Source organism: Tamandua tetradactyla, chromosome 3 (assembly GCF_023851605.1).
Source record: "Tamandua tetradactyla isolate mTamTet1 chromosome 3, mTamTet1.pri, whole genome shotgun sequence".
NCBI lineage: Eukaryota > Metazoa > Chordata > Mammalia > Pilosa > Myrmecophagidae > Tamandua > Tamandua tetradactyla.
This window is the reverse complement of record NC_135329.1, coordinates 97,072,181-97,092,575: the sequence shown is the minus strand read 5'-3', so window position 1 is coordinate 97,092,575 and position 20,395 is coordinate 97,072,181. Positions and strand designations below refer to the sequence as shown.

Sequence of the window (20,395 nt, the reverse complement as noted above, 5' to 3'; positions counted from 1 at the left end):
GCCCATGCACAGGCCTTGTTAGATCTATCTACTTCTCAGTTTAATAATTATATGCTGTTTCTATATACTCCTTGTTATGATTATCACCTACCTTGTATTGTTTATTATAAAATGTGTAAACACTATTTTGTTTCTATACTTTTTTGGCATAAAATAAATCTTGAACTTGAAATTTTAATTTTGTGTTTGAAATTTTTTGTTGTTTGTTTAATCTTGTCTCAGATCTTATTATGGAAATCTCATTATTCAAAGTTGCCCTAATCCATTTGTTTTTACAATTGAGGATTGTTGATGTGAATTTATTGGCTTTTTTGATATAATTTTGTTTGGACAAAAATCAGTATTGCACAAAGTATTAAGCAAATATTTTTATATGTACTGAAATGGACATGATGACTTTTTAAAAAACTTTTTTTATTAATTAAAAATTAACAAACAAAACATTAAAATATCATTCCATTCTACATATACAATCAGTAATTCTTAATATCATCACATAGTTGCATATTCATCATTTCTTAGAACATTTGCATCAATTTAGAAAAAGAAATAAAAAGACAATAGAAAAAGAAATAAAACGATAATAGAGAAAAAAAAAGATTATACATACCATACCCGTTACCCCTCGCTTTCATTTACTACTAGCATTTCAAACTAAATTTAACATTTGTTCCCCCTATTATTTATTTTTATTCCATATGTTCTACTCTTCTGTTGATAAAGTAGCTAAAAGGAGCATCAGACACAAGGTTTTCACATTCACAGAGTCACATTGTGAAAGCTCTATCATTGTTCAATCATCATCAAGAAACATGGCTACTGGAACACAGCTCACTAGTTTCAGATATTTCCCTCCAGCCACTCCAAAACACCATAAACTAAAAAGGGATATCTATATAATGTATAAGAATAACCTCCAGGATAACCTCCCCACTTTGTTGGAAATCTCTCAGCCACTGAAACTTTATCTCATTTCTCTTCCCCCTTTTTGTCACCACACTTGCTTTTGAGGTCTCAGGTGAGAAACAAAGGAAGCACTAGTATCTGGGAACATGGAACTGTATCTTAAAATCCACAATCGGGGGCTCGCCATCCCCATGGCCCGTTAACCAGCTTAGCACAGGCCTGTCACCCACCATTCCTGAGGGGCCAGGGGCAGCGGGCCCAGGGCAGCCACCCCCGCTCTCTTCCCTGCACCCCTCACTCCTGGGCATGCAGACTGAGATGGGGGACCCCACAGGTGGCAGGAGGCCGCGGCCGCCCCCTTGCCCATCCCCCCCAGACACAGCTGTTCCGCAGACCCCAGATGCTGCCCTTGGAAGAAACTGGCTGTCCTGGGGCCTGTCCGACACGGACAGATTCCTCAGAGGAGGTGTCTGAGAGTCAAGGGCAGCCTTTCTTCGTGCGAGTCCATTCAGGACGTGCCAGGCCCGGACTCCAGGCCATGGCCCACCCCACTCACAGCCTGGCAGGCCCCGCACGGCAGCAGCACCATCCACTCACGGGCACTGTGCCCAGGCCCGGCTGCCCTTGCCAACTGCGGGGTACATGTGTGGACCCTGGGATGTCGCTGGGGGTCAGCTTGTGGGGGTGGGGGAGGGACGCTGGGTGCAGGAACCAGGGTGGGCCGGGGCCAGCTGGGCTCCTCCGCAGCTTGGGTGGCTGAACCCAGTGGGGGATTGGAGACCTCCCACCTGGAAGGCGTGGACAGGTCAGCACCAGGCTGGCCTGAGTGAGGACGGCGGTGGGGTGCCCCGCAGAAACCCTAGCTTTGGGTGCTCCCCAGACACCGACTGGGGAGGTGAATCAGGGGGAGTTCAGCCACACAGGGAGGGGCTGTAGATGGTGAGATGGGTTGGGGGCCTTTCCCAGCTTTGGCTGCAGTGGCCTGGACAGGTGGCTGTACCCTGAGGGCACCCCAGGCCCTTCCTCCTTGTCCCTAACCCCTGCCCCTTGGCCCCTCCTGTTGTCACCTCCCTTGTCGCTGTGGGTCTCTCACCTTCCTGTACCTCCTCCTTCCCCAGCCCCCCCCCACTGCTTCACGTGGGCCTGGAGGTTGCCACAGGGACCGTGGCCCCAGCTGCTGACCCCAGCCAGCCCTTCCTGCTGGCAGCCAGACCCCGTCACCTGTAGATTGTAGAGTTGGCGGCCCAGGGAGGAGGGGTGGGGAGGGGGCAGCGGTCAGAGAAGACTTGGGGAGACCGTGGAGAACCATGGGGCACCTGTCTGCTGCCGGCCACGTCTGAGCCCCGCTGTGAGATGTGGGCCTGAGCCTAGGTGACAGAGCACAAGGCAGCTGCCACTTCCCCTGTGGCCTGAGGCAGGCGGCCAGGCGGTGTGGCTGGGGGCAGTGCCCACCTCTGAGCCCCGAGGTCCAAGAGCCGGACCTGAGAAGCTGGCACCTGAAAACATGGGGTTCGGGGAGCTTGCCGTGACCCAGGCTGAGGGCTGCTGCAGGGTCTCAGCTTCCCGAAGACCCAGAGGCGGGTAGGACCTGAGGACCCTGCCCCGGGGGCAGCCCTGTTGCCTGTACCAACCACCCGGGGTGGGGGCTTAGAAATGGAGTCCCGCCCCCCTGAGGCCACTCTTGCCTGTAGGGGTGCTGGGCTGCCCCTTGTGGCCCAAGAGTGCGCGTGCCCCCAGGGGTGCTGCATGGAAACCCAGCAAGCAGGGCGGCCGCGGGGCAGAGGCCGCCTGCGAGAAATCGGATAGGAATGTTCCAGAAAGGCCCAGAGACCGGGGGTGGGGGGGGTGTTGTTATCACCACCCCCACCTCGGGGAGGCCAGGCACAGCCACTCCAGGAATGCCAGGCGCCCTGGAGGGGAAGGTGCCAGTGCCCAGCAGACAGCGCCAGGCTCTGGAGGAGGCTCTTTGGAGCTGAGGAGGGGTCCGCTTTGCTGTCCACAAAAGCATCATTTTCCAATGGGCCCAAGGGAACAAAGAATGACACGGCCTCGGAGACTGACCCCTGACCCCCTCTGCACTTCTCAGCTGAGCCGAGGACCCCCCCTACCACAGCGACCACAGTCACCCAGAGGTGTCCACTCCAAACACTGGAATATTCTTTTATAAACATGACTACTTGATTTGAGGGTCCTAAAAAAATGGTTTCTGCAGAGCAAGAGTCCTCCCGAAGAGAAATAACTTCCCAATTAACACTAAACTTTCTAGATGGCTCCGGAGAAGTAAGACTCTCCAGTCGCTCTGGCCGCCCCGTCGGGCCGTTTTCCACAGCAGCTGGGGGAGTCTGAGGTGGGGGTGCCCGAAGCGCATCTCCTAAAGGCCGCAGGAGACTTTCTGTCTGGGCCTGGGGGGGGGCGCGGGGCCGGGCGGGCAGCTGTCGGGGAAGCCAGCGGGCGGGCGGGATTAGGGGAGGGGTGGGGCTTCCTGACACACGCTGGCATCTGCCGTGCCTGCACCCCAGTGCCGGGTCACCGCGGCTCTCCTTTGCACCCGAGGCCTCCAGTCCCCCGCCTTTCCTGGGGCCGGGTGCTGACCAGAGGGGGATTGGCCAGAGCAGCCAGGAGCCCGAGCCCCAGCGAGTGACCCACAGGCTGCAAGAGGCCCTTAGCAGCTCGGCGCGGCTGTCCCTGGGCACGCGGGTTAGGTTCCTCGGGTGGGGCAGGTTCCTCGGGGCGCCGCGGGGTCCGGGAGCAGACCCGGCTGCCGTCAGGACACACGGTCCCGAGTCCTCCCGGGAACTGCTCAGACGGCGCCTTTTCCAGCTGCGAGACTCGGGTTCTGAAGTCGAGTGCGGGGGCTCCCCCACACTGCCTGGCGCTCCCAGCGCCAAGCCCCGAGGTCAGGGGTGGGAAGGCCACGTGCCCCTGAGGGTCCTCGGCCTGCACTGTGTCAGCGACACCATGCTTCGTGCACGAGGATGCGCGGCCGTGATCCTCCTGATTTAAATTTTACCTGACGCAGCCGCCGGTCCTGGGCGCAGGGAGGCAGTGCCCAACGATGCCCACAGGGCCCCACAGGCCCCCACGTCTGGCGTCCTGCCCAGCACGCAGCCTTGTCCCACGGGCAGTCTAGGGGATGTGAGGGGGCCCAGGGCGGAGCTGGGCTTTGCAGGAGCGCCCCGCAGAGGCCTGCGCTGCCCCTCTCCTGTTCCCTGGGGACTTCCTGTCTTTGGGTCACCTGCGTTTCCAGGTAGGCTGAAAAGACTCCTGAGACAGGAAGGCCAGCCTGGCCTCACCCTGTGGAGCAGTTGCTTGAGCAGCTCGAGTTCTGGCTGAGGCCCTTGAGCTGGGCCATCGGCGACACTCAGGGCAGGTCCAGCTCAGCCTGGCGCCGTGAACACCTCGGTCGGACACCGGCCCCTGGGGTGCAGAGGTGGCCGGGGAGAAGGCGTGCCCCATGCCATCAGGGATGCCCACTTCTGCGCTGGTGCAGGGCAGGGCACGGCAGGAACCTTGGGCTAGAGGAATTGGGAGGTGCCCCTGTTAGTGGCTGTGATGGCATCTGGCAGCCACCCCGGAGAACGGCTCACTTTGGCCTGTTCTTTGGGCTTTCCGACAAGGGGACGGGTGCAGGGCTGAACCCCAGGGGCTTGCCCGCAGCTGGGAACGCTGAAGCAGACAGACCAAGCTCAGGTCCCACCGCCCCTTGGTCACCTAACAGGGGCTGCCCAGCTCCTCTCCAGCAGCCGGCGGGGGGACAGGCGGGACAGGGGAGGCGGAACCTGTGCTCCGTCCCCTTCTGGGTGCTGATCGAGACTCAGTCCCGAAGCCACCACAGTGTGGGGAACTCGGCTGCCACCCCGAGTTCAGGACTCACCCACTGGCCGAGCACTAAGGCACGGACCAGAGCAGGCCGGAGCAGGGAGGATGGCTGGACGCTTCCCAGGGGTTTCCCGCCAGGGCTGCCACCACAACGACTGGGCAGTGACCCCTCTGCTGGCCTGGGGATGTGCCAGGACACTGGTTCTGAGGATGCCCGGTGACCTTGGGAATTTGCACTCAGAGCAGCATCTGCCAGGGGTGGGAAAGCTGTTGCTGGCCTCACCACAGCCTGGACCCCGATGGCGGCCAGGGTGCGAGGGGCGGTGGGGACCTGTCCGGCCTCAGCCCACTGCGTCCCACAGTGCCTGCGCTTGTGGTCTCTGCTTCTGCTGTGGTCTTTGCCTGCAGCTGTTGCTCGAGGCTGGTGGGACTGGCAGATCTGCCAGGAAGCGGGGTTCCCGGGGCCCCGGAGGGCTGGTTTCACCCCCCCATCCCATGCAGGTGGTCTGGGGTAGAAGTCGCATCCCTAACAAGTGCCCCGTGTTTCCCAGCCCACTGCAAGGAACCTACAAGGACACTAAAGCAGCAGCTTGATTGGACGTTCGGCTGGGGTGGCCCAGGAAGTCCCTACAGCCTGGGGGTTGAGCTGTATGCCTGTGGTCCCCAGACCCCTTTCTCAGCTGCAGCTGGTTGGGGTGTCGTGGGTTCACCCCGACTTCCACCTACATCAGCATTGGCCCTACAGCAGGGCACGAGGGCGGGTGAGGGACCCTCGGGGGAGGGGGCAGCAGTCAGCTCTCTCTGCGGGGACAGTTGGGTCAGTGTCCAGAGGGAAGGGCGAGGGCGTGTCTCTCCCCAGCGAGTGGGTGACCAGCTGTCCCCACCCGCAGGATGTCCCAGCTGGACGTTGATGGCCACCTTGCTCAGTGCTTGGCTGAAAGCGCCGAGGATGTGGCATGGTGAGGTGGAGCCCGTGGACACCGCCTGCCTGGCCCTCATCTCTCCCCTCGTCTGTCCCTGTGCCCACGTGGCCTGGCTCTCTGTGCACCATGGCTGTTGCGTGGAGACGTGTCCATTAAAGGTGCCTGTTGGACACAGAGGCCGTCTGTCTTACGTTGGGTCCTTTCTCACGTCTGCCCGAGGGCACAGGAGCCCCCGGCTGCGATCAGACGCACTGGTCAGTGACTTGCTGGGCAGTGAGTTGCTGGGCAGGTCGGGGTGGCCCCCGTGTCGTGGCCGTGTATCCCCCATGTGCCCTGGGGCTGGCCTGCGGCTCAGGTGGTTGGCACGGAGGCACTTTCCTGTCCTCGACTGGCAGTTCTACGGCAGCATGTCCTGGAACAGGGACTTACCCAAGGAAAGCCCTTGGGGGCTGGGGGGCAGCCATTGGCTGGCTGGGGTGATGCGGGGAGTCTTTAGACCTGGTAGGGGCGGGGAGACCAGGCATAATGTGGAAAGCCAAGGTTAAAGCCTCCTCCCAAAACAGCTTCCAAACCTTTGCCTTACGGAGAGGCCTCCCGTTGTGCCCGTGGTGGCAACACAGGCGTTGCAGGGAGCTTCAGTAGAGGCGCCCCTTGGCACCCTCCCAGCGGGGGGGACCCCTCGCCCCAGCCTTCGAGGACTGCAGAGACACAGACTGCTCTGCAGCTAGTTGCCAGTGTGAGGATTTCTTATTTTCAAACCATGTATAATTACATCGTTCACTTTCTTTAATTTATAAAACAAATGTCTTCATGTAAAAATCTCCCCACGGTGAAGAGAGTGTGAGTCCCACGTGTGTACACGAGCAGCTTGTAGGTAAGCGCCTTCTGTTTGCACATGTTCCCCGAGCAGACGCCCCGGGCTCTGCGCCCTTTGCCGGCCACCAGCCCAAGGGACTGCACTCTGGGGCCTCGGGTCCCCCAGACGCCCCCAGGCTGGGCTTTGACACCCTCGTGAGAGCCAGCCACCTTTCCCTGCCAATGTGGGGTCCTCTGGGCGTGGTGGCAAGCACGTTGGTTAAGATGAGGAGGGCTAGTAAACACGCCTCCCTGCCAGAAGCCTGGCTTGGGGGGGGGTCTCTCGGCTGGCACCTGGGCACTGCGACCTGGCACGGGTGGCTCTGTCTGTGGCACGGTGGTGCGGTGCCCGCATCCTCACCTCATCTCCCGCCTGCCACTGGCCGCCAGTGAGGCCAGGCCCAGAAGCTGAGCATGGGCTGCGTGTGGGGTGCCCCTCCCAGGTGAGCCCCTCCCACCCGCGCTGAAGGGACCTCCATCTGGAACCCCACAGGCTGGCCACGCCAAGCCATCCCTAACCTAAGTGGCTTGCGGCCCCACACGGGTGCCAGAGGCAGGGGGTGAGCTCCCTCAGGAAATGCAGCCGCAATGGGGAGTCACCTTTGCGTGGAAGCTGGGCCTGTGACGGCCCCTCCCGAGCCCAGGTTCGGGTGCTGCACTACTCGCGACAACATCCAACAGGATCTGGTATGTAACATAAGACATCACGTAGGTACTGCTTAGTGTTTTCAGAAATATATTTTGTGCAGCTTTAGCATCAGTTTTCTCTCTTTGGTCTCCGGTGCTTTGGTGAAGCAGTGCGTCGCCGTCCCCGTGCCAACTCCTGGTGCAGCCCCGGCCAGCGGCGAGGGAGGCGCTTGGCGAGGAGCCACCATGGGGACTTACCGGGCCTGGGAAGCGCCCCGCATCCGCGAGACTCCTTCGCTGCACGTGTCCTCTCAGGCACTTAGGCTCCTGTCCCCCAGCCTACATCCCGACTGCTCACTCATCAGACCCAGCTGCTGAGGGCTCGTCAGCAGGGACACTTACGGAAAAAAGGCATCGAAAGGAAGCTTCGACATAGGTACACTTTATTCCTTAGGACATTACACGGTAGCCCTGGTGCGTGCCGGCACCGTGAGTCCTGCCTCCGGGCCGCGGACGTCCTCTCCCCGATGCGGGGCAGGTTCCTGGGCGTGCAGCCCGCCCGGGGCCCGGCGGGACCTCCTCCCCGTGGCAGCGAGCGTCCGGCCGGCCCGCCTGCCTAGTGCCTGGCCTGGCATGCACACGCCATGGTGAAGGGTAAAGCTGCAGAGCCGCCCGCACGTCTGTCCCACTGGACCTCACGCGGACTCCTCCGTGGACAGCAGCAGCGGGTTGATGTACTCGAAGCCCTCGAACTCGGACTGGTCTATCCGCTTGACGATGTTCCTAAGGGGGGAGGGGGAGGCACCGTGGGCTCTCAGCTCACTGACACGCCGCACACTGCACCCACGGGAGGGACCCGGCAGGGGGCGCGGGCCAGGAGGGGCTGCGGCCGTGCGGCCGGACTCACTTGTCGTCCGGGGTCAGCTGCACAGGCTCCCTGGTGAACTGCGTGTCGAAGTTGTCCAAGCCATAGTCGTCCCTTATCTGCGGCTGGAAGGGGGGGAGGGCCTGCTTCTTCTCCAACTGGAAATGGACACGAGAGAGAGCAGGTCAGAACTGCGGCTGCAAGTCACGTGAGATGCAGCAAGCCGGTGTTTAACCGTGCATGGTGCTGGAATTCCTACATGTTTCCCAAAAGTCCAATAAAAGCCAGGAAGAAGATACCCAGGGTCTGAAAATTGTATCAGAGCTAAAAATGTCCAGAAGTCCCTCACGTGGTCATGCTGGCGACAGGCTGCCCATCCTTCTTCCAGGAGGACTGGACGGAGCAGGGGCTGCTGCCCACAGGGGCTGCCTGGGATCTGCCGCCTTCCTGGGGTTGTGCTGGCTGCTGTCCCCGCCCAGCCCGAGGCCATGTGGGGACACTCTGGAGGCCTGCCCGCAGCGTGAGGACGTGCTGCTAATAACAAGGTCCCACCAGAGCACCGGGAGCAACTACAGCACCAGCGCAGGGGGCCTGGGGCACTGAAGAAGACCCTTGTGCAGCTTTGAGGCCAGGGGAAGCGGCGCACGTTTCCACGGTAAGTGAGGTGGAGGAAGCTGGGGTGTCGCAGAGATGAATATGTCCATCTACATGACACCGGGGGCAGCTGGTCACCAGGGGCATCTGTTCCAGGTCATGGGCAGAGATGTTTGTCTCCTGTGGTTGAGCCAGTGTCCAGAGGGGAGTGAGGGTGAGGGATGAAGGATCCCTGCTGTCATGTGTGGGTGGGGGGCAATCGGGACGGCCCTTGTTGGGGGTGTGGGCAGCTGAGAGCAAGGTAACAGAGGGGTGAGAAAAGCCACACCTCGACCAGCCTTGATGGCAGTGAAGAGAGGGGCCCCGACTTCCAAGCCCTGTGGGGCCCAGGCGGCACTTAGACAGCGTTCCTTTTCCTTGGTCAGGTTGGTTTCGGACACAAAGGCTGTGGTGCTTATTTACTTTCCACACTGAGGCCCCTTCAGAGGCACTAGGGCCATTCCAGTGACCTTTGGGGTGGGGGTGGGGCACGCTTCAAAGCTAGTTCCAGTTTGTCTTCCAAACTTGAAGACAAGACCATGGAAACTATTCAGTGTGAGGAGCATCATGACAAGAAACAAACCGAGTCTGAGGGGCCCGTGGGGCACCGTCGGGCATGGCCATGTACACTTCCTGGGAGTTGCGGGGACAGAGAGAGAGAAAGGGGCAGAGAAGGGGTTTGGAGACATGATGGCCCACAGTCCAATCTGATGAAAGACGTGACCACCACAAAGAGGAAGCTCAGTGGCCTCCAAGCAGGACAGATGCTCAGGTCCTCACCAGACACGGTAATAGTGAAACACAAAAATCCAGAGACAAGGGGAGGAGGCTGGAAGCAACCAGAGATAATGACATACAAGGGGTCCCCAAGAGATTAAGAGTAGAATTTTCATCAGAATCCATGGAGGCCAGAAAACAGTAGGATGGTATATTTCACCTCCTTAAAGAAAAAACCATCAGCCAAGAATTCTGTATCTGGCAAGATTACCTTTCAAAAATAAAGGAGAAATTAGGACATTTACAGATGAACAGAAGCTGAAAGTTCATTAGCAGAAAACCTGCTCTACAAGAAGTGCTAACGGAGTCCTTCAGGCTGAAACAAAGGACACAGCAACTCAAAGCCACCTGAAGAAATAAAAAATGTTGGTGTCATGGTCAGGTTCATGTGTCACCTTGGCCAGGTAGTGGTGCCTGTTTATCTGGTTGGGAAAGTGCTGGCCTGTCTGTTGCGATGAGGACATTTCATAGACTAAAATCGTGATCACGTCAACTGCATCCACAGCTGATTCCATTTGTAATCAGCCAAGGGGAGTGTCTTCTCCAATCAGTGATGCTTAATCTAATCACTGAAAGCCTTTTAAGGAGGATTTAGAGGAGACAGGCTCTTCCTGCTTCAGCCAGCAAGCCTCTCCTGTGGAGTTCGTCCAGACCCTCCATCAGAATCGTCGGCTTCACAGTCTGCCCTGTGGATTTTGGACTCTGTGTTCCCGTGGTCATGTGAGACACTTTTATAAATTTTATATTTGCGAGCATTCCCTGTTGATTCTGTTTCTCTAGAGAACCCTAATTAATAGGGTTTAAAAGTACTTTCATAGGCAAACACAAAATCCTGTTATCATTGTACTTTTGGAATTGTAATTGTCTTTTTCCTCCTTATAGGAAATGTATAAAATAACACTTAGAACCTATGTTAATTGGCAGACTACAAAGATATGGTCTTAGACAATACAGATGTAAAGGGGGAGGGAGGGCAATAAATAGGAGTGGAGAGCTGGTGTAGTCTGAAACCAGGCTGGCACTAGTGGAAGGAGGGTGTTACTAGTTCAAGATGCTCACTGTAATTACTGAGTAACCACTAAGAAAATGAATAAAAATAGAAAAAGAGAGAAAAAGGAAATCAAATTGGGGCACCAGAAAAAAGCAAATAAATACAAAAAAAAATGCAGTAATTCAGTCTAAAAAGATTGGAGAAGACAAAGGATATTAAATATTGAGAAAAGATTCAGTCCAGCAAGAAGATATCACAATTATTAACGAACACACACTTCACAAGAGAGCCCCAAAACACATGAAGCAAATCGGACAGAACTGAAGGAAGAAGTAGACAGTTCTGCAATAGCAGAGACTTCAACACCTACTTCTGATAGTTGATGGAACATATAAGCAGGAGATGAAGAAGGAATAAAGAGCTTGAATAACACTATTACCCGGTTGGATCTAATGGTCATAGACAGAACATGTCATCATACAACAGAATACATTTCTCAAGTACCTTGGAACATCCAGGATAAACCACACGTTAGGCCACAAATCAAGTCTTAGTAAATTTAAAAATACCGAAATCATGCAAAATATATTTTGGACCATGTGTTGGTTTGAAATTGTTTTGCATCCCCAGAAAAGCCATGTTCTTTTAATCCAATCTCATGGGGGCAGATTTGGGTGGGACCTTTTGATTGGGTTGTTTCTGTGGAGATGTGGCCCCACCCATTCGAGGTGGGTGTTAATCTGTTTACTAGAGTCCTTACAGAGGAGGACATTTTGGGGAAAGCACGGAAGCTTGAAGATAGAAAAGATGTCCCAGGAAATGCTAAACTAAGAGATGAAATCCAGAGTTTGCCCCAGTAGACGTTAGGGGAGGACCCTGGAATCAGAAGCTGAAAGCAACAAACCGGGATCAAGGACCAGCAGATGCCAGCCGTGTGCCTTCCCAACTGACAGGGGGTTCCAGATGCCAGCAGGCTTTCTTCAGAGGCTGGGCATCATCTTGTTGATGCCTTAATTTTGACATTTTCATGGCCTTAGAACTGTAAATACGTAACCAAATAAATTCCCTTTGTAAAAGCCAATCCATTTCTGATCTGCACTCTGGCAGCACTAGGAAACCGAAACAGACCACAGTGGAGTGAAGCTAGAAATCAATAACAGAAGCAAAATTGGAAAATTTAGAATTAAACAATATGCTGTTTAATATGCTGTTTAACAACCAGTGGGTCAAAGAAGAATTCAAAAGGGAAATTAGGAAACATCTTGAGATTAGTGAAAAGAAAAACACTACATATTAAAACAAGTTATGCAGCAAAGGCAGTACTCAGAGGGAAATTTATAGCTCTAAATGTCTATGTTTAAAAAAAAAATAAAAGAAGATCACAAATCAATGGCCTAATTTCACATCTAAAGGAACTAGCACAAGAAGAGCAAACTAAACCCAAAGTTAGTAGGAGAAATAAATAGTAAATAAAATGATATACAGAACCAAGAAAGAATATATAGAATCAACAAAACCAAAAGTTGGTTTTTGAAAATATCAACAAAATTAACATCCTTTTAGCCAGAATGACAAAGAAAGAGAGGATATAAATAACAAATCAGGAATGAGAGTGGGGAGTGGGGACATTACTATCAACCTTACAGAATTAAAAAGGATTATAAGAGGGTACTATGAACAATTATATGCCAGCGAGTTAGAAAAGCTAGATGAAAATGGGCAATTCCCAGAAACATGCAAATTGTCTAAGCTGGTGCAAGAGTAAATAAAAAATCTCAACAGACCTGTAACAAGTACAGAGATTGAATCAGTAACCAGAAGCCTCCCAACAAAGAAAAGTCCAGGACTAGATGGCTTGACTGTTGAATTCTACTGAATATTTAAAGCAGATTTAGGGGTGTGTGTGGCCAATATGGCGGCTTAGCAATGTGCGCGTTTTAGTTTGTCCTCCAGAACAACTACTAAATAACCAGAAACAGTACAGAACAGCTCCCGGAGCCACATCAGTGACCAGACACACAGCATACCCCAGTCTGGGCCAGCTGAACCAGCTGCGAGCTCCCCCAGTACCATGAGTTCCCCAAGCTGCCGCGGCCGGTGCCCCTCCCCCACAGGCTGCTTCCCAGAGGGGAAAGGAAAGGAAAGGAAAGGAAATTTACCAGCAGCAGGGACTGAGCACAATTAAACACCAATTATGGAATTAATTAACAAATTCTGACTACTAAAAATAGGCCCCCAGCTCAGGTGAACCTGGTCAAGGCAGAGGTCGCTCATTGGGCAGGCTGCAACTGCCCCAGGTATAGGCAGAAACGGGCTGCTTTCAGGGCTTGTCTCCAGCCTGCGCCTTCCCCAGGGGAGGGGGTGAAGCCCAACTCAGGTGGAATCCCTCTCTCAAGGAATTCAGACACCAGGGCTTCGCAATTTGAAGCCATTAAAACCAGCCTACAACCTCTCCTCTGTCTCCACCACGCCCCCAGCCAAAGCTAAAGGTGCTGCAACATCTTTTGCTGGTGGGACCTGCAGTCAGACAAGCACCACATACTGGGCAGGATAAGAAAAACAGAGCCCAGAGACTTCACAGGAAAGTCTTTCAACCTGCTGGGTCTCACCCTCAGGGAAGACTGATGCAGGTGACTCCTTCCCCCTGATAGGAGGCCAGTTTAGTCCAGGAAAACCCAGCTGGAGTCTATAATACCTACATAGACCCTCCTAAGGGTGGGGAGGGAAAAGGCACCATACAAGCAGGGCAAGAAACAAGAAAACAAGAACTGAAAAATTATTGTATTAGTTAGGGTTCTCTAGAGAAACAGAACCAACAGGGAACACTTGCAAATATAAAATTTATGAAAGTGTCTCATGTGACCGTAGGAATGCAGAGTCCAAAATCCACAGGGCAGGCTGCGAAGCCAATGACTCCAATGGATGGCCTGGACGAACTCCACAGGAGAGGCTCACCAGCCAAAGCAGGAATGCAACCTGTCTCCTCTGAGTCCTCCTTAAAAGGCTTCCCATGATTGGATTTAGCATCACTAATTGCAGAAGACACTCCCCTTTGGCTGATTACAAATGGAATCAGCTGTGGATGTAGCTGACGTGATCATGACCTAATCCTATGAAATGTCCTCATTGCAACAGACAGGCCAGCGCTTGCCCAATCAGATGAACAGGTACCACAACTTGGCCAAGTTGACACCTGTCCCTAACCATGACAATTATCCTCTGTTAAACAAAACCTAAGCTAGAGGTCCAGAAAAAGCTGAACTGAAGGTAAAAGAACAGATAGACAACAAGTTCGTTTAGCAAGAAAACCCTAGGTAAGAGAAGTGAAAGCAATCTCCAGAATAAACTAATAAAGGTAATTAAATATCTAGATGCCAGAAAAAAATAACAAATCACACCAGGAAAACTGAAGATATGGCCCAGTCAAAGGAACAAACCAATAGTTCAAATGAGATACAGAGGCTGAAACAATTCAGAATATACGAACAGACATGGAAAACCTCATCAAAAACCAAATCAATGAATTGAGGGAGGATATGAAGAAGGCAAGGAATGACTAAAAAGAAGAAATGGAAAGTCTGAAAAAAATCACAGAACTTATGGGAATGAAAGGTACAGTAGAAGAGATGAAAAAAAAATGGAAATCTACAATGGTAGATTTCAAGAGACAGAGGTTAGGATTAGTGAACTGGAGGACGAAACATCTGAAATTCGACGAGAAACAGAAACTATAGGAAAAAAAATGGAAAAATATGAGCAGGGACTCAGGGAATTGAATGATAATATGAAGCACACAAATATACGGGTTGTGGGTGTCCCGGAAGGAGAAGAGAAGGGAAAAGAAGGAGAAAAACTAATGGAAGAAATTATCACTGAAAATTTCCCAACTCTTATGAAAGACCTAAAATTACAGATCCAAGAAGTGCAGTGCACCCCAAAGAGAATAGATCCAAATAGGCGTTCTCTAAGACACTTACTAGTTAAAGTGTCAGAGGTCAAAGAGAAAGAGAGGATCTTGAAAGCAGCAAGAGAAAAGCAATCCATCACATAAAAGGGAAACCCAATAAGACTATGTGTAGATTTCTCAGCAGAAACCATGGAGGCGAGAATACAGTTGGGATGATATATTTAAATTACTAAAAGAGAAAACTGCCAACCAAGAATTCTATACCCAGCAAAACTGTCCTTCAAAAATGGGGGAGAAATTAAAACATTTTTAGACAAAAAAATCACTGAGAGAATTTGTGACCAAGAGACCAGCTCTGCAAGAAATACTAAAGGGAGCACTAGAGACAGATACGAAAACACAAAAGAAAGAGGTGTGGAGAAGAGTGTAGAAAGAAGGAAAATTAGATATGACATAAAATCCAAAAGGCAAAATGGTAGAAGAAAGTACTACCTGTACAGTAATAACACTAAATGTTAATGGATTGAACTCCCCAATCAAAAGACATAGACTGGCAGAATGGATTAAAAAACAGGATCCTTCTATATGCTGTCTACAGGAAACACATTTTAGACCCAAAGATAAACATAGGTTGAAGGTGAAAGGTTGGGAAAAGATATTTCGTGCAAATAACAACCTGAAAAGAGCAGGAGTAGCTATACTAATATCCAACAAATTAGACTTCAAATGTAAAACAGTTAAAAGAGACAAAGAAGGATACTATGTACTAATAAAAGGAACAATTCAATATGAAGACATAACAATCATAAATATTTATGCACCGAACCAGAATGCCCCAAAATACATGAGGCAAACACTGCAAACACTTGAAAGGGAAATAGACACATCTACCATAATAGTTGGAGACTTCAATTCCCCACTCTCATCAATGGACAGAACATCTAGACAGAGGATCAATAAAGAAACAGAATTTGAATATTACAATAAATGAGCTAGACTTAACATTTATAGGACATTACACCCCACAACAGCAGGATACACCTTTTTCTCAAGTGCTCATGGATCATTCTCAAAGATAGACCATATGCTGGGTCACAAAGCAAGTCTCAACAAATTTAAAAAGACTGAAATCATATAAAGTAGATTTAACACCAATCCTTTTCAAACTCTTCCAAAATAAGAGAAGAGGAGGGATTACTTCCTAACTCATTCTATGAGGCCAACATTACCTTCATACCAAAGCCATATATATATATATATGGCATATAGATACAAAATTCCCCAATAAAAGACCAGTAAACCAAATCCAACAATATGTTAGGATTATATCCCATGACAAAGTGAGATTTACTCCCAGAAAGCAAGGATGGTTCAACACAAGAAAATCAATGTAATACACCAAATTAATAAAGGAAAAACAACCCATGATCAACTCAATGGATACAGAAACCAGTACCCTTTCTTGATAAAAACAGTAGGAAAACTAGAAATGGAAGGAAACACCCTCAAGCTAAAAGCGGCATATTTGCAAAGCCCATAGCTAATATACTCAATGGTGAAAGCCTGAAAGCTTCTCCTCTAAGATCAGGAGCAAGATGAGGACACCCACTGCCACCACAGTAATTCAACATTGCACTGGAAGTTCTAGCCGCAGCAGTAAGGCAAGAGAAAGAAAGAAAACATCCAGATTGGAAAGGAAGAAGTCAAATTATTCCTGTTCACAGATGGCATGATCCGATAGATAGAATATCTAGAAAATCCTCAAGAAAACTACTAGAACTAATAAATTCAGCAAAGTTGAAGGATACAGGATAAACACATCAAGTCAGTTGTGTTTCTATACACCACCAGTGAACAGCCTGAAAAGGAAATTAAGAAAACAGTTCCATTTACAAAAGCAACTACATGAGTAAGATATCCAGGAAAAAATATAACCAAGGAGGTGTGCTGGTTTGAAACTGTTGTATACCCCAGAAAATCCATGTTCCTTAATCCTCGGTCAATATTATTGGGTGGTGGTTTAGTTTGCTAAAGCTGCCAGAATGCAACATACCAGACATGGATCAGCTTTTAGTAAAGGGATTAATTTAGTTACAAGTTTATAGTTCTTCAGGGGGAAGGAAGCTGGATTTCTCTGTCACATGGGAAGGCACACAGTGACGTCTGCTGGCCATCTACTCCCGGCTTCTGGGTTCCAGTGGCTTTCCCCAGGGCAATTCCTTTCTGCAGCTCCAGTAGTCAGGGCCGAGCTGAGTGCTGAGATGAGGTGAGCTCTCTTCTGACCTCTCTCTTTTAAGCCTCCAGCTAGTTAAATGAAGCATCACTTATTGCGGAAGGTACCCCCACCCCTTGGCCAACGGCAGATGTAGTGAGCCATAGATGAGTTTCACGTGCTGATGATTTAAGTCCATAGCCACAGAATAGCAGGGCATTGTCACCTGGCCAGGTTGGCACCTGAACCTGTCATAGGTGGGATCTTTTCGACTCAGTTGTTTCTGAGGAGATGTGTCATACACAGCTGTGGGTGGGACCTTCTGATTAGGTGGTTTCATGGAGACGTGTCTCCACCCATTCAAGGTAGGTCACTTACTGGAGTTCTTTAAGAGGGGAACATTTTGGAAAATGCTTCAGCACTCAAACAGCCAGAGACCTTTGGAGATGCAGACGGAAAAAGCCCCTGGGGAAGCTGCCAGGAGAGAAATTAGCTATGCACCTTCCCAGCTGACAGAGAAACCCCAAACGTCATTGGCCCTTTCTTGAGTCAAGGTTTCTTTCTCTGGTTGCCTTAGTTTGGACATTTTCATAGCAACTTAATAAATTACCTTTTTAAAAAATCAGTCCATTTCATGGATATTGCATTCCAGCAGCTTTAACAAACCAAAACAGGAGGTGAAAGACTTGTACACTGAGAACTACAAAACACTGCTGAAAGAAATTAACGAAAACCTAAATAAGTGGAAAGACATCCCATGTTCATGGACTAGAAGACTTAACTACAGATGTCTATTCTGCCTAATGTGATCTCAATGTAATCTCTATCAAAGTTCCAACAGCCTTGTTTGCAGATACGGGAAAGCTGATCATCAAATTCATATGGAGCTGCCAATGGCCTAACAAGCCAACAGTCCTTCAAAGGAACAAATTTGGAGACTCACCCTTCCTGATTTCAAAATTTACTACACGATTAAAACAGTGTGATACTGGCAGAAGACCAGTGGAATAGAATTGAGAGTCCAGAGTTAAATGCACACATCTGTTGCCAGTTGCTTTTTGACCGGCGTGCCAAGACTAATCAATGAGGGAAAGAACAGCTTCTTCAACAAATGGTGCTGGGACAACTGGAAATCCATGTGCAAAGGAATGAATGTGGACCCTTACCTCTCTCTATATACAAACATTAATTCAGAATGGATCCAAGACCTAAATAGAAGAGCTGATAGTATAAAAAAATCTTGCAAGAAAACATAAGGAAATATCTTTAGGACCTTGTAGTTGGCGATGGGTTTTTAGATTTTACACCAAAAGCATGAGCAATGAAAGAAAAAATAGATAAATGAGAGGGAATTCATCAAAATGAAGAGTTTTGTCCATCAAAGGACATTAGCAAGAAAGTGAAAAGACAAATTATAAAATGGAACAAAATATTTGGAACCCATATATGTGATCAAGGTTCTAATATTCAGAATATATAAAGAAGTCCTACAGCTCAACAACAAAAATACAAACAATCCAATTTAAAAAAATGTTCCAAGGATTTGAATAGACATTTCTCTAAAGATGACACTGAAATGGCGAGCAAGTATGTGGAAAGATACTCAAAGTACTATAGCCATTAGAGGAATGCAAGTTAAAAGTACTGGTTACCACTTCACACCACTCAGATGGTTATTGTTAAAAAACTAAAATAACAAGTGTTGGGGAGGATGCAGAGAAACAGGAGCCCACGCTTTGTTGGTGATGATGTAAAATGTGCATCCACTGTGGAAGGGAGTCTGCGTTTTCTAAAAAAATTAAACATAGAATTACTCCATGACCTAGCAATTCCAGTCTGAGGTATATGCCCACAGGAACTGAAAACAGGGGCTTGGGCAGGCATTTTCAGACCAACGCTCATTGTAGCAGTGTTTATAATTGCGCAAAGCTGGAAGCAATCCAAGTGTCCATCAACAGATGAATGGATAAAAATACAAACCGATATATCCATACACTAGAATATTATTCAGTTGTAAAAAGTGGAGTGCACAATACCACACAGATGGTCCACACTATCACACAGGAAGCACACGCTACCACACGATAGCACAGTCACACAGAAAGCACACCACCACACGGATGGCACACACTACCACACGGATGGCACATGCTACCACACGGATGGTCCACGCTACCACACAAAGCACACACAACCACACGGATGGTCCATGCTACCACACGGATTAACCTTGGAAATCGATGTGAAAGTAGATGGTGGCGATGAGTGTTGAACACTGCAGCACACAGACACGGGGGGCTGCTGTTCAGCCTCCGAGAGCAAGACCCTGGCACGCACCATCATGGATGAGCCTCGAAGACATCAACAGCCAGACACAGAAGCTCAAGGATTATCTGCTCTCGCCGCAAAGAAATAATAGAATACGCAAATCCAGAGACTCAGAATCTAGAATACAGGTTACCAGGGCCGGGCAGGGGCGGGGGGATGACGGAAAGGGCAGTTAAAGCGTGCGGTGTCCCTATTTGGGATGACGGAGCAGCTTTGCTGGGGGTTATGTGGTGACAGTGGCACAACACTGGGGACGCCATTGGCAGCAGTGAGTAACATGTCTGGATGTGGTTAAAAGGGGAGATTTGAGGGTGTGTGTATGCTACCAGAGTAAAAGTCTAACAAACAAACAGTACAGCACAGCGAACCCTCGTGGAAATGATGGACTATGGTTACTAGTACAATTATTAAAAGCTCTTTCATGAACTGTAACAAATGTACCACACTAATGCAAGGTGTTAATAGCTGGGGGCATGAAGGACTTGGCATTTTATGCATGATTTCCCTGTAAACCTACAGCTTCTCTAATTAATAAAACCGAGAGCTATAGGAAAGATGACCTTTGTACTGAAGCTGCAGAGAACCTGGCAAAACTGAGTTCTGACGTTGGATGGAAGGGAGAACTTGAGAGAGATGAGCTTGGCTATTTAGCTGAGGAGGTGTATGGGCTAAGTGTGGAAAGTGTGGCCGGCGTTCTCGTGGCTGTGTATAGGACGATGCGAGAGGAAAGAGACGAGCTGAGAACTGAACTCCTGGGCACAAAGAAACCAGAACTTGGCTGTGTGGACAATTCCAAGCCTATGCCCCAGCACGCCCTCGGGCCAGAGGCCGCTGCACCAGGACTTCTGAGCTTCCAGAAAGTGGGTTCCAGAACAGGGCTTGGAGCCACGTGGCCATTTCAGGGGAGTGAGGTTTGGAAGTGCAGTTATCTGGAAAGATCTGTGGAAAATCCTGCCATCTGACTGTCTGGGCCCCTATGACCGGCATGCAAAGCTGATGGGGGGTCTGCAAAACTCATACGAGCAGAACCACTGTTGGTCTGCACGGAAAGGGACAAGAAGGGACCAAGTAAAGGAAGAACAGCTTCGAGGGCAGAACCCTGGAAGCTGAGGTCTGGGTGGAAGACATCTCCTGGGGCCAGGAGAGTGGGCCTCCCGTGTGTGTGAGCAGGGCGGGGGCACCCCTGCGCTTGCAGGGGGGAGGGTCTCTGCCCTGGTGCTTGGGGGGGGCAGGCCTTGCACCTACTATGGAGGGAGTGTGCTACCCACTGCTCGGAGGGGGGTGGTGTCTGCGCCCTGGCATCCGGGAGAAGTGGGGGAACTTGGCTGCCACCCCAGTGGTCTCGGTGGGGGAGGGGGCTTCATCCCAGTGTGTGGGGAGCACAGCCATTGGGCAAGCACTAGGAAGGGGTGGGCCTGGGGGACAAAACCTTGATCCGTAGATGACTCTCAGACCTCAAAATCTAGAGGCATTTGCCCTGCTGGATTCTGGACTTGTTTGGGACCGGTGGCCCTGTTTTCCTTCTGAGTTCCCTCTATGGGAATGGAGACGC

At 50.5% G+C, this 20,395-nt stretch overlaps 1 protein-coding gene across 1 annotated transcript in view; it reads right to left on the bottom strand.

The window, feature by feature from the left end:
* Positions 1 to 7,690: 7,690 nt before the first annotated feature.
* LOC143675721 (protein kinase C zeta type-like) overlaps positions 7,691 to 20,395 on the bottom strand; it is a 62,016-nt gene continuing 49,311 nt past the window's right edge. Inside the window, exons 8-9 of the mRNA XM_077151766.1 lie at positions 8,038 to 8,153; positions 7,691 to 7,913 (exon numbers count right to left, since the gene is read on the bottom strand). Of these exons, the coding sequence (XP_077007881.1) occupies positions 7,826 to 7,913; positions 8,038 to 8,153 (204 nt within the window). The 3' untranslated portion in view covers positions 7,691 to 7,825. The remainder of the gene's footprint in view (positions 7,914 to 8,037; positions 8,154 to 20,395) is intronic.